This window comes from Odocoileus virginianus, chromosome 22 (assembly GCF_023699985.2).
Source record: "Odocoileus virginianus isolate 20LAN1187 ecotype Illinois chromosome 22, Ovbor_1.2, whole genome shotgun sequence".
Classification (NCBI taxonomy): domain Eukaryota; kingdom Metazoa; phylum Chordata; class Mammalia; order Artiodactyla; family Cervidae; genus Odocoileus; species Odocoileus virginianus.
The window spans coordinates 19285359-19299301 of NC_069695.1; the positions used below are offsets into that span (position 1 = coordinate 19285359).

The following is a 13943-nucleotide window of genomic DNA, read 5'->3' on the forward strand; positions in this document are numbered from 1 at the left end:
TCTGCAGTGATTTTGGAGCCCAAAAAAATAAAGTCTGACACTGCTTCCACTGTTTCCCCATCTATTTCCCATGAAGTAATGGGACCAGATACCATGATCTTAGTTTTCTGAATGTTGAGCTTCCAGCCACCTTTTTCACTCTCCTCTTTCACTTTCATCAAGAGGCTCTTTAGTTCCTCTTCACTTTCTGCCATAAGGGTGGTGTCATCTGCATATCTGAGGTTATTGATATTTCTCCCGGCAATCTTGATTCCAGCTTGTGCTTCTTCCAGCCCAGTGTTTCTCATGATGTACTCTGCATATAAGTTAAATAAGCAGGGTGACAATATACAGCCTTGACATACTCCTTTTCCTATTTGGAACCAGTCTGTTTTTCCATGTCCAGCTGTAACTCTTGCTTCCTGACCTGCCTACAGGTTTCTCAAGAGGTGGGTCAGGTGGTCTGGTATTCCCGTCTCTTTCAGAATTTTCCACAGTTTATTGTGATTTTAGAATAGCTCTGTCCAAAAAAGCGTTTTTTAATCTACTAAATTCTTGATTCATTACGGCAACATATAAACACACCCTATGAAAATTAGGTGCCTAGATTTGATCACTTCATGAACATCCTTTCTTTGGGGACCAAATATTTAACTCTCTAAAAGTTCCAGGTGACTGTTGAGCTTTAGTCATATTTTAGATATTATTACCCAGAGATGCACATGATGTCAAACATGTAGAAATAATTGCTTAATGTGCTAGAAAAAAATCATCTGCATAATAAGAGTCAGTGTAGGGGAGGTGAGAGTGATCACAGAGGGGATCCTGTGTGGGGCTGGAAAATAGTCCTGTCTCAACCCCAGCCATTGCCAGGGTCTTGCCCTTTACGTGTGCGGAAGCCCTGTCTGGGCTCTGGGGCAGCAAGCTGTGATCATAGTGATGGTGGCCCTGAGCACAGGGGCCCTATAGCCTCAAGCCTGTGATCACCTGTCTTCTCGGGGAGTCTTCCATTCTCACTCAAGGATGAGCAGGAGTGAGAGGTGAGAGGTGTTTCTGGTGTCATCCTACTGGCTGGTGGCTGTGCTGAGATTTAGCAGATAGGAATTTCATTGTTTACATGTAACCATTTGTAGTGAAAGTGAAAGTCACTCAGATGTGTCCAACTCTGCAACCCCATGGGCTATACAGTCCATGGAATTCTCCAGGCCAGAATACTGGAGTGGATAGCCTTTCCCTTCTCCAGCGGATCTTTCCAACCCAGGGACTGAACCCAGGTGTACCACCTTGCAGGTGGGTTCTCTACCAGCTAAGCCACAAGGGAAGCCCAACCATCCATAGTAGGAGAGGTTAAACCAGTCAATCCTAAAAGAAATCAACCCTGAATATTCACTGAAAGGAACTGATGCTAAAGCTCCAGTGCTTTCGCCACCTGATGTGAAGAGTTGATTCATTGGAAAAGACCCTGATGCTGGGAAAGATTGAAAGCAGGATAAGGGGATGACAGAGGACAAGACAGTTGGATGGCATCACCAACTCGATGCACGTGAGTTTGAGCAAACTCTGGGAGACGGTAAAGGACAGGGAAGCCTGTCATGCTGCAGTCCATGGGGTTACAAAGAGTCAGATTTGACTTAGCAACTGAACAACAACAGAACATTATAGTAGATTCTAAACAAACCATCTTGGTTCTTAGAGCCAAAACAGACAGAAACAAATCCCTTCAAACCCCTCAGTGTGAAGAATGGACCACTATGTTATTGTCTTAAGAACTGTTTGTTAATGAAAGAAAAAGAAAGTAATTTTGCCCTGAAGTTGGTTATTTCTATGTGGAAAACAAAAGAAAGGACAAACTAATATGAATATAGAAATTTGTGGAAAAGGAAGCCTGAAAAGAATTTTGTGTGTGATTATTTAATTTAATTGAATGAATGCATTTTAATAGTGTATTAAAGGTGTAAAATAGTGGAAAACTAAAAGGTATATATTTGTGTGTGTGTTTATAAATATATAGTGTCCAAATACATTTAAGAAAAATGTCTAGTCTATTCAAGAGAAAGCTGTGGGTCATTGTTGTTCAGTCTGTAAGTCGTGTGACCCCATTTTTGACCCCTTGAATTGCAGCACGCCAGTCTTGCTTGTCCTTCACGATCTCCTTGAGTTTGCTCAAATTAATATCCATTGAGTTGGTGATGCCATCAAGCCATCTCATCCTCTATCACCCTCTTCTCCTCCTGCCCTCAATCTTTCCCAGCATCAGGGTCTTTTCCAGTGAATCAGCTATTTGCATCAGGTGACCAAAGTATTGGAGCTTCAGCTTCAGCATCAGTCCTTCCAGTGAATATTCAGGGTTGATTTCCTTTAGGACTGACTGGTTTGATCTCCTTGCTGTCCAAGGGATTCTCAAGAGTCTTTTCCAGCAGCACAGTTTGAAAGCATCAATTCTTTCGTGCTCAGCCTTCTTTTTTGGTCCAACTCTCACATAGGTCATTAACAGAAATCAAATGGTGAGGAGCCAGAAAAGTAAGAACCAGTTAGAACAGTGGTCTCTGCCTGAGCCAACCTTTCCATCTTTTAAACAAAAGGAAGAAGAGAAATAATTAAAACAATGCCCAAGGCTGCCTGTAGCATGTTGAGAATAATTCCTCCATTGAGGGCCTGGCTGAGGTCCTCTGGGTCAAAGAAAGTAGAAGTTTTTGTAGAGGAAGGTTTATTTATTTGGGTTTTTGTTTTTGCTCATTGAGAAAGTACTTGGCCAGACACTGGTGTTTATTTGTGTGTGTGTGTGTGTGTGTTATGTATATTGTGTTCTGCTCTGGAGATCCAACCAGTCCATACTAAAGGAGATCAGTCCTGGGTGTTCATTGAAAGGGCTGATGCTGAAGCTGAAACTCCAATACTTTGGCCACCTCATGCGAAGAGTTGACTCAATGGAAAAGACCCTGATGCTGGGAGGGATTGGGGGCAGGAGGAGAAGGGGACGACAGAGGATGAGATGGCTGGATGGCATCACCGACTCGATGGACGTGAGTTTGAGTAAACTCCAGGAGTTGGTGATGGACAGGGAGGCCTGGCGTGCTGTGATTCATGGGGTCGCAAAGAGTTGGACATGACTGAGCGACTGAACTGAACTAAAGCAGTTAGGCAGTAAACATAATTGATATCTAAAGAAAGAGCAGGATATGTTTTTTAATTGTTTACTTATTTTGGCTACACTAGATCTTAGGTCTGGCATGTGGGATCTAGTTCCCTGACCAGGGATTGAACCCAGGTCCTCTGCATTGGGAGTGGGGGTTCTTGGCCACTGGACCATCAGGAGAGTCCCAGAGCAGGGTATTTTAATGTTGTGCATGGGATGAGTTGCTTCTATCCTGTCTGACTCTGTGCAACCCTGTGGACTGTAGCCCGCCAGGCTCCTCTGTCCGTGGGTTCTCCCAGTAAGAATACTAGAGTGGGTTGCCATGCCCTCTCCAGGGAAATCTTCCCAACCCAGGGATCAAATGCACATCTCTTGTGTCTCCTGCACTGGCAGGCTGGTTCTTTACTACTAGCACCATTTGAGTACCAAGGATGTTTATCAGCCCCACAAGGAGCCATGTTTGTTCTCCTACAACAAAAAGGCAAACTGAGCCCTACATTACATGTTCTGCCTCTTGTCAGTCACTTAGGCTGATAACAGCTGACCTTTGTGGGATGCTTGATGTGTACAATCATTGGACCAAGTTTGAATGCTTTTGTTCTGGGAGATAGTGAAGGACAGGGAAGCCTGGCATGCTGCAGTCCATGGGGTCGCAAAGAGTCAGACATGATTGAGTCAGTGAACAACAACGCTGCAAAGAAGTAGATGGTATCATACCCATTTTACAGAGGGAGAGAGGTCTGCACAGATGTAAGGGACATAAGGAAGATTCAGAATTAGGTTTATCTGTTTAACCAACATAGGCAACAGCAAGACTGCCTCTCTCATCTAAGTCCTCTGAGCCTCTGTGCTCTTATCTCTTAAACTTTAGATCTTACCAATGGAAGCATCAGAAGAACCAGTTTGTTTTTTGTGTGTGTGTGAAAACTTTATGATTTACTACGCATTTTTCAGAAGTAATATGCCATTATTTACAAATACAAGATTTAAACTAGCAGGCAGCATTTTGTTGTCATAGCATTTACTCATATCTGTTGAGTGTTAAGCAGTTTTGCTAACATGTAATTTATTTTCATACATTATTAAGCTTTATTCAAATACAACATTGATTATTTAGCTAGCTATAAACCAGGCTTCACTTTTCTATCCTAAATTTATCTTTTCTCCCAAATAGTCATGCTTGAGGGGGCTGAGTAATTTCCAATATACTTGCGTTTGCACAGTAATACATACCACTTACAGATCTTCTGAATACTTTCTCTTTTGGCATGCCCATTGTTTATCAATTTTCTTATGTTTCTCTTACTGCATTAAATCTTAGAGACAAATATGCGTAATGTACGAGATGTGAAATGTTGCTACTATGCAAACAAAAAGTAGTTTAGCTTAATTGCTGACGGTTAATCCATCTCAGACTCCAAGGCCAAGTTGAAAGGGCTTTGAAGTCTTACATGAAAACATGATAGATACTGTGTATCACCATAAATTAAGCTGATGGATTTTTTTCCCAGATGATTGCCTTTTTTCCAGGCAAGAATATTGGAGTGGGTTGCCATTTCCTACTCCAGGTTATCTTCCCAACCCAGGAATCGAACCCGCATCTCTTACATCTCCTGCAATGGCAGGCAGATTCCTTACCACTGCACCATTAGGTCCACTCGATTCAGCCCTTTTTCTAGTTAAAAAGGAGATGGTGAATTGATCACACCCACTCATCATTTACTGAACAGTTATAACAAGCAACATTTTAAAGTGTACCCATTTTAATCATGTTGAAGAGCTTTTTTGGTAACTTGTTTTTCTGTTTTGTTCTTCATAGAAACGCTCCAGAGGCCAAGTGCTATTTGATAAAGTCTGTGAACATCTGAATTTGCTAGAAAAAGACTATTTTGGGCTTACATATCGAGATGCTGAAAACCAGAAGGTGAGTGGTTCAAAGCAATAGAGAATCTTCTGGCTTCAGCTGCCCTTCACTGCAAAAAAGTGAACTGAAACTGAATCAGTAGATTGTATTCTACACCCACCCCTCACGCCCCTCCACCTCACATACACTGTGTGAGGCCCTAAATGCTGTTTATCACATTATTTCTTCATGAAGGAAATTATCAACAACTTCCTTTAATCTTGAGTCTTTTAGAAACAGTAGTGTTTCTGCTCTTCATGCTTGAGTTCTTTAGGCTTCCAGAAAAGCATTTTATATAGTGCTTTGGGGAGGGTATGATAATATTTCAGTGGATTAGAGCCACTGAGAATCAAATACATTGATATACAGAAAACATGTTCACTGGATGCCGTTAATTCGTCTTATTACGCTTTCTATATTCTTGCCTCATCACAATATGAGATGTGTCTTGTCTTAGGTATCCAGTCCACCTCTGTAGACTCTTAGAGCTGATGCAGCCTCTTTAGGGCTTTTCCTCACTTATCCTCTCAACCACCTAAAAAATGAGGAAGAAGAAATTGTCTCTTTAATACTGGAAACTGAGCCACCACAATCGTGTTCATAAATGTTACTTGTTTGGTTGTCATTCTGTGAATCATACTTAATCTTGACTGAATTCACTGGATGATGTCTTAACTTCATCATTAAATGCCTGGGTGTTCTGATGAAGAAAATCATAAAGTCTCAAACAAGTGTTCATTTGTTAGGAACACATTCTAAGAAGGTGCTTTACAATCTATAATCACAGGAGTCACTACGTGGGGGCTGACCGTCTAGGACATCAGTGGGGTCACGTTACACATAGCCAACTCTCCATGTGCTCACGTTCTTCATCTGCAGATTCAACCAACAGAAGATCAAAAAATATTTTTTTAGAAAATTTCAGAATGTTCCAAAAACAGAATTTTTAATTTGCTGGTGTACCAGCAGCTCTTTGTATCGTATTTCCATTGTATTAGGTGTTAGAAATAATCTAGAGATGACTTCAGGTATATGAGGGGATTGCATAGGTTGTGTACAAATACTGTGCCATTTCATGTCAGGGACTTGAGCATTCCCAGATTTCAGTGTCTTCTGGGCCCTGTGATCAATCCTCTTCAGTGACTGGGGGATGGCTCTACCTTCAGTACTTTTCTCCTAATTTGTTTGAACATAGACTCCGCCATCTTTTCTCCGCTGTTTCTATGCTAGCTTGAATCCCTGAAGGCACTTGTGAAATAATTTTGTCCAGCCTCAGTCCTGCGCACACACATCTTCTCATGAGACAACAGCCTGGGCCCTCTTGGGACGAGTGAAGTCAGCTGGACTTATTAGGGGCAGGACCCAGCTGGGGGCCCTTCCGACAGCCGCTCCCTGCTCCCTCCCAAGTGCACTTAGCACGTGTCTCTGCCCACTCAACACGAAGTCATTTCTGCTCTTCTCTGATTCATATTCAGACTCTCACTTCTTTTTCAGAACTGGTTGGATCCTGCTAAGGAAATTAAAAAACAGATTCGAAGTAAGTTCCTTTGGATTATTTTGTGTAGAAATGGGAGGAAGATTTTCAAACCATGGGCTTGTCTGAATTAGTATCTCATACCCACGTGGCTGGTGTGGATACAGTATTTTGAAAGACAGATTAAGATCTCAAGTTTTATTTTTGGCAGATTTCTCTGGCTCAGATACCCATCACCTGTTATGAATTATTACAACCTGGGGACAAAAGGACATGACTTTTGACCTAGTCCCTTGCCTGTACACAGATGTGAGATATGATTTAATCAAGCGGTGCCCCTGTTGACAATCATTTTAAAGTTCCAAGCTTAGTTATTAATGTTATATTATGCCTAACCAAAGTATGAAAGGCAAGCAGTCAAGCTAGAAGTAACAGTCATTTAATAACAAGTCAGACTGAATTTTAGTATCTGATGATAGCTTCTTTCCTTAGCCCCTAATGGCAAATTAAGAAATGCACATTTCACATTTCCTAATGGACCAAACTACAGGAGCAACACAGAAAGTTTAAAACAGGTAACTACAAGTATTAGACAGGGTGCTAAATCTTAGTAGTAATTAAAAGCTAATTAAAATGAGACATTTTTTCACCTATTCAGTGAAAATGGCACTGTAGTGTAGGGAGTTGAGAATGAGGAATTTTTTTAAATTTTTAACCCTTTTCTATAGCTGTTGCTTTTTGCTATGGATAAATGGTAAAAGATAGATATACTTTATAGTTTCAAATAACTAGTTACTTTTTTCAAGCAGTTCATTTTTTATCAATAAAACCTAGTTTAATTTTCCAGAGCAAAGATTTTAAAATTTTAATAATTCCCTACACTGGCAATTTTGTACTCAGTTGGGAGAAATATAACCCTTTAAGAAGACACTTTTTTTCAGTATTTATTAGAATTTAAAAGGTACTTATTCTTTGACCCCTAATTTTACTTGTAGAAGTGTTATCAGTGTATGTGTTAGACGGGAGTATGTACATATGTGTACATGTAGGAAAGTTCATTATAATACCATTGGTATAGCAGAAAACTGTTTCAACTTAAATATCCATGTGTAAGGAAATGATTAAATCGATCATGAGTCTCTTTTTCTGTTTTGCATATAGGGTTATCGTTACCATCTTTCTAAATTCCATATATATGTGTTAGTATACTGTAATGGTCTTTATCTTTCTGGCTTACTTCGCTCTGTATAATGGGCTCCAGTTTCATCCATCTCATTAGAACTGATTCAAATGAATTCTTTTTAATGGCTGAGTAATATTCCATGGTGTATATGTACCACAGCTTCCTCATCCATTTGTCTGCTGATGGGCATCTGGGTTGCTTCCATGTCTTGGCTATTATAAACAGTGCTGCGATGAACATTGGGGTGCACGTGTCTCTTTCAGATCTGTGGACTCTGGGAGAAGGCGAGGGTGGGATGTTTCAAGAGAACAGCATTGAAACATGTATATTATCTAGGGTGAAACAGATCACCAGCCCAGGTTGGGTGCATGAGACAAGTGCTCGGGCCTGGTGCACTGGGAAGACCCAGAGGGATCGGGTGGAGAGGGAGGTGGGAGGGGGGACCGGGATGGGGAATACATGTAAATCCATGGCTAATTCATTTCAATGTATGACAAAAACTACTGTAATAATGTAATTAGCCTCCAACTAATAAAAATAAATGGAAAACAAACAAACAAACAAAAAAAACCAAAATCGATCATGAAATAGCCATGCCTTGAAATACTAGGTAGCTATTAAATAGAATGAGATAGAATAAATATAGTTTTAGCTCTCATTAATGAGACCTTAAAGAAATAAATCATATTTGTTTAAACAGAATTATGCGTAGGGACTTCTCTGGCAGTCCAGTAGCTAAGACTCCACGCTTGTGCTGCAGGGTGTGAGGGTTCAGAGAACTAAGACCCCCATGTGCAGTGCGATACAGTGCAGCAAAACAGAGTTGTGTATATATATATATACACATGTATATACGTATGTGGATTATTGGGAAGAGCACGAATGTTATTAATAGTAAATACCCCCCAGAAATGTCCCTGCAAGGTAAGGGGTTGAGAACAACTAATTTTTTCTTTAATCCTTTTCTGTAGCTGTTGCTTTTTACTATAGGTAAATGGTAAAAGGTAGATATACTTTATAATTTCAAATAACTAGTTAATTTTTTCAAGCAGTTCATTTTTTGTCCATAAAATCTAGTTTAATTTTCCAGAGCAACTGATTCTATTTGGAGACTAAATTTAAGACCAGTTTATTAATAAGAGCATCATTCCCATCGAAGTTTTCAACAGTTTGCTATTAAAAGAGAACAGATCTTTCTAGTGCCTTTGAATGTGCTGAGACCTCCAAATACCCTATGTGCAAATAAAAAGTAATTAGTAGTAAGCAGTTTGAAATGGTTTAATGCTAGGTAATATCTCAAAATAGTGGATTTTTCCTTAGATATTAGAGAGCCTGATGAATTATTTGTACAATGAAAATATCTTCACCATATTTTTGAGAGGAATTTAGTGTCATCACTAACAAGAAACTTGATAATGAAGTAGTTTGATAGAAGTAAATTGGGATTGAAACCAGGGAAAGCTACAGGTGTGATAAATAGGTGAAAACACACCTTTATCCAGAGAGGTCCAGTAAAAACTTTAAGATGATGAATATGTTCTGAGAACCTTTTTATGGAGTTATTAAAAGCAGATGTGCTGAAATATATCTTAGCATTTTGTGTGCTTTATTTAAGTTCTTTGTAGTCACCTAATTAATAAAATACTATTTCATACTTGGGTGATTTATAGTCACAAAGCACTTTGAAAATGTATTAAATGTTCAAGGATAAATCATAGTACTGTTGCAGGAAAGGCTGTATGTATAAACAGGTAGTTTTTTTGCTGTTAATGGAATTCTGTTTTTTTTCTTTCTTTCTCTCTTTATTTCCCATGTATCCCTTCTCCTACCTTTCTTTCTAAGAGACAAGCTAAAGGGACGATCAGACATGAGATTTAAAGGAAATTTTCCTCACGTAGATTAGACAGTGTTTGTGACAGCAACATAAAACCAAGCGATAATCGTGCAGACAAAGGAGGCACAGAAAATTGGGATTTTGGGGAAATGGAATTTGGTGTTTTTTTCTATATTTCTCATTGTTTCCTATGTACTAAATACCTTCTTTCCACCAAAGTTGCATTCTGTTAGTATCAAGGCAGAAAAGTATCAGACCTCATGTAATTATTGTACAATCACCTTCTCTTCTAAACACACATAATAAAAGGATATTTCCATTTTTTTTCTTTAAAGATTTTATTTTATTTTATTTTTTTCCATTTATTTTTATTAGTTGGAGGCTAATTACTTTACATCATTACAGAAGTTTTTGTCATACATTGAAATGAATTAGCCATGGATTTACATGTATTCCCCATCCCAGTCCCCCCTCCCACCTCCCTCTCCACCCGATCCCTCTGGGTCTTCCCAGTGCACCAGGCCCGAGCACTTGTCTCATGCACCCACCCTGGGCTGGTGATCTGTTTCACCCTAGATAATATACATGTTTCAATGCTGTTCTCTTAAAACATCCCACCCTCGCCTTCTCCCGGAGTCCACAAGTCTGTTCTATACATCTGAGTCTCTTTTTCTGTTTTGCATATAGGGTTATCGTTACCATCTTTCTAAAGTCCATATATATGTGTTAGTATACTGTAATGGTCTTTACCTTTCTGGCTTACTTCGCTCTGTATAATGGGCTCCAGTTTCATCCATCTCATTAGAACTGATTCAAATGAATTCTTTTTAATGGCTGAGTAATATTCCATGGTGTATATGTACCACAGCTTCCTCATCCATTCGTCTGCTGATGGGCATCTGGGTGGCTTCCATGTCCTGGCTATTATAAACAGTGCTGCGATGAACATTGGGGTGCTATCCAAAAGTCTACAAGCAATAAATGCTGGAGAGGGTGTGGAGAAAAGGGAACCCTCTTGCACTGTTGGTGGGAATGCAAATTAGTACAGCCACTATGGAAAACAGTGTGGAGATTTCTTAAAAAGCTGGAAATAGAACTGCCATATGACCCAGCAATCCCACTTCTGGGCATACACACCAGGGAAACCAGATCTGAAAGGATATTTCCATTATTTTTATGTTGTAGGCCCACAGTAGTTCTCTAGCATGAGATTTTCAAGACAATGGCAATCTAGCTGATAGAGATTTTAAATCACAAATTTATGAGAAATAGAAAATTCTGAGCCTGTAGAGTTTACTCTTATAAAAAAATTCTTATTCTAGTCATCTTTTACGCCTAACAGATCTAAAATTTCTGAATCTACTATCTTAGGGTATAGTGTATTTACAATATAGTGATTTCATGATATAGAATATATGATAGTCATTTATGCTATAAACGTAGTATATTTAGACATTTTAAGATTTGGCAGGCATAGAAGACTAAAGTTAGAATTTTTGCATAATAATGAATTCTCTTTAGTTTCACAGTTTTCTAATTATCATAAATTTGTAATTTAAAAGCCTATATCAGTGTTATAGAATGTCATTTTTATGCACTGAGACTTCCAATTCCGAAGTCTCTAACCAGAGTCATCATTTGAGCAGATTCAGCCTCACAGGCCTATTTATGGCATAACCATAGCTTCTCAGTGATTTGTTCCTACCAAACTCTCTATGGGGATATGTATTTCAGTTTAAATCTACCCTGCATATTAATTTCAAATTTTATGCCTCATTTCACTGGATTTTTTCCCCTTGATTATGAAATAGATTATATTTTCTTTAAGCTTTCCCACTTTTCAAAATAATGTCCTATGAGACCTCATTGTTATTTGAATTATAATCTTCAGTTCAGTTCAGTTGCTCAGTTGTGTCTGACTCTTTGAGAACCCATGGACTGCAGCATGCCAGGTTTCCCTGTCCATCACCAACTCCCAGAGCTTGCTCAAACTCATGTCCATTGAGTCAGTGATACTATCTAACCATCTCTTCCTCTGCCACCCCCTTCTCCTCCTGCCCTCAATCTTCCCAGCATCAGGGTCTTTTCCATGAGTCAGCTCTTGGCGTAAGGTGGCCAGAGTATTGGAGCTTCAACTTCAGCATCAGTCCTTCTAGTGAATGTTCAGGGTTGATTTCCTTTAGGATGGACTGGTTTGATCTCCTTGTGGAGATCAGAGCTGTGGAGTAGAGGAGAGTGGAGCCTAGGGATTGGCATTTTTACCAAGCCCCTCAGATGCTTCTCAGGTCCACAGTCCTTTGAAACTCACTTTCCTGTAATGAGGATTTTTGCATTGAAATATCTTTCTTCTATTTTTATTACCTCTTAGTTTCCAACTTAGAGTGTTTACCCTGAATTTATTATGAGTTTGTTTAATTACATTGCTAAATGATTCATTGGATTCACTTTGAAGTGGATGAAAATTATAAAAGAGCAGTAAATCCATTTCCCATAACTAATCCATTCGCTTTCATTCCAGTTGCTTGGGGGTGAGCCAGCTCCCATTATGAACTTCACCATTGGCAAGTGTTCTGTTTTAGCAGGAAGTGAATAGGAATCAATAGGAGAGTAAAATCAAACCAGATTATTTTTAGAATAACAGGAGGACTTTTTCGAGAACAGGGGGAAAAATAATCACTAAGAATACATTTGATTGACAGATATGTTATGACTTGTAACTCTTAGACCTGGTGTTTTGGGAATATTTTCTGGATGGTTTAGAAATGACATGAAACACCCAGTAATAGCTGGTCCCATACTAAGTCCTTTATAAGTCAACTTAAGAGGGATCCCTGCCAGGTGGAAGTCTAAATGTAATATGAGTAATAATGTCAAGAACAAACCAGAATTAATAAATGGACCATGCCATTGATGACAGAAACGCAGGTAACCTATGCAGCCTGAGTATGTGCTACTCAAGCAAGAGAATAGTGCAAAGGATAGAGCTGGCGCGTATTTATCATGCTGTCATTTTTCTTGTGAATATTTGGGAAGAACTCGGGGAGAGAATGGAGCTTCCAGGAGTCATGGAATGAGGAGGCAAGGTGGGGTGTGTTAGAAGTCTAGGAAAGCGCTTCCTTGGTGGTTCAGTGGTAAAGAATCTGCCTGCCAATGCAGGAGTCATGGCTTCAATCCCCGGCCCGGGAGAATCCCACGTGCCGAGGAACAACTAAGCCTCTGTGCCACACCTACTGAGCCCGTGCGCCCCAACTAGAGAATAGCGCTCACTCGACACAACTGGAGAAGGCCCACGTGCGGCAACAAAGACCCAGAGCAGTCATAAGTAAAATAAAGAAAGAACGTCTCGGAAAGTGTTTGAAGCATAAGGGTTGGACTGCAAGGACACGAATCACAGAGCGAAAGGAAGAGTGTGGCTCAGAGGAAAGGCCTCCAGCACCAAAGCTGGGAGACCCCGAGGCTCTTCTCTGCAGCCATTAAGAACCAGCAGGCCCTCGCGGTGTGCTCACTGGGTGGAGAGAGCAAAGGAAAAGAGTTCCCAGCCCAGGAGCACCCAGGCCTCCATAATGTGCCACGTTAAAAGGTCAGATGGAAAGAGCAAGATGAAAATACATGACAGGCTGACCAGAGAGAAAGTAAATGTTGAAAAGAAGAAAAAATGGTTTGTTTTTTTTTTTCCACATTTAAGGTCATAAACCCGGTTAAGTGTATATAAGTAGTGAAAGTTTTAAGCCGCTCAGTCGTGTCCGACTCTCTAAGACCCCATGGACGGTGACCCGCCAGGCTTCTCTGTCCATGGAATTCTCCAGGCAAGAATTCTGGAGTGGGTAGCCTTGCCTTTCTCCAGGGAATCTTCCTGACCCAGGGATCGAATCTGGGTCTCCCGCATCACAGGTGGATTCTTTACCTTCTGAGCCAGAGAGGATGAATCAAAGGCAGAGCTCAGGGAGGCTCGTGATGTCTCACATATGTGTGTAGACTGGCCTGAGAGCAGGTGCCAGTGAGCTGATGTCTGGTTGACCCACTTCCCCACTGGAGAGGCCAGAAGAGATGCCAGAGGAAGAGGAATGGCAGCCTGCAGTGAGGACCCATCCTGATCAGGGGATGATGAGGAGGGGTGGGTTTGGGGATGCACAGAAAATACCCCCAGTGTCTCTTTAATCAGAAACTTCCCCGAGTAAGAAGAGAGCTTTCCGAATGACCCATAGTGCAGATCATCCCTTAGTATGACAGCAGACCTTTCCTGTAAAATAAAAGTATTTTGAACAGCCCCTTGACACATGTTATTAGGGGATCTGATCTGTACAAATGAAGCAGACAAGACAAAGGTAACAGGTTTATCTCTGCAGTGTTGGGATGTAAGCTCCCCAGAGCTTCAGAGGATGGAGCCAGGCAGCTCCAGACTTGTCCATTGAGACCTTTCCATACCGTTTACTA

General features: G+C 40.4%; 1 protein-coding gene across 16 annotated transcripts in view; it reads left to right on the plus strand.

Moving 5' to 3' along the window:
• The window catches only part of EPB41L3 (erythrocyte membrane protein band 4.1 like 3), a 226561-nt gene that overhangs the window by 161223 nt on the left and 51395 nt on the right, over positions 1-13943 (plus strand). For all 16 annotated transcript variants that reach the window (XM_070452674.1, XM_070452675.1, XM_070452678.1 and 13 more), the window contains 2 exons: positions 4935-5039; positions 6513-6555. In XM_070452674.1, coding sequence (XP_070308775.1) covers positions 4935-5039; positions 6513-6555 — 148 coding nt within the window. The remainder of the gene's footprint in view (positions 1-4934; positions 5040-6512; positions 6556-13943) is intronic.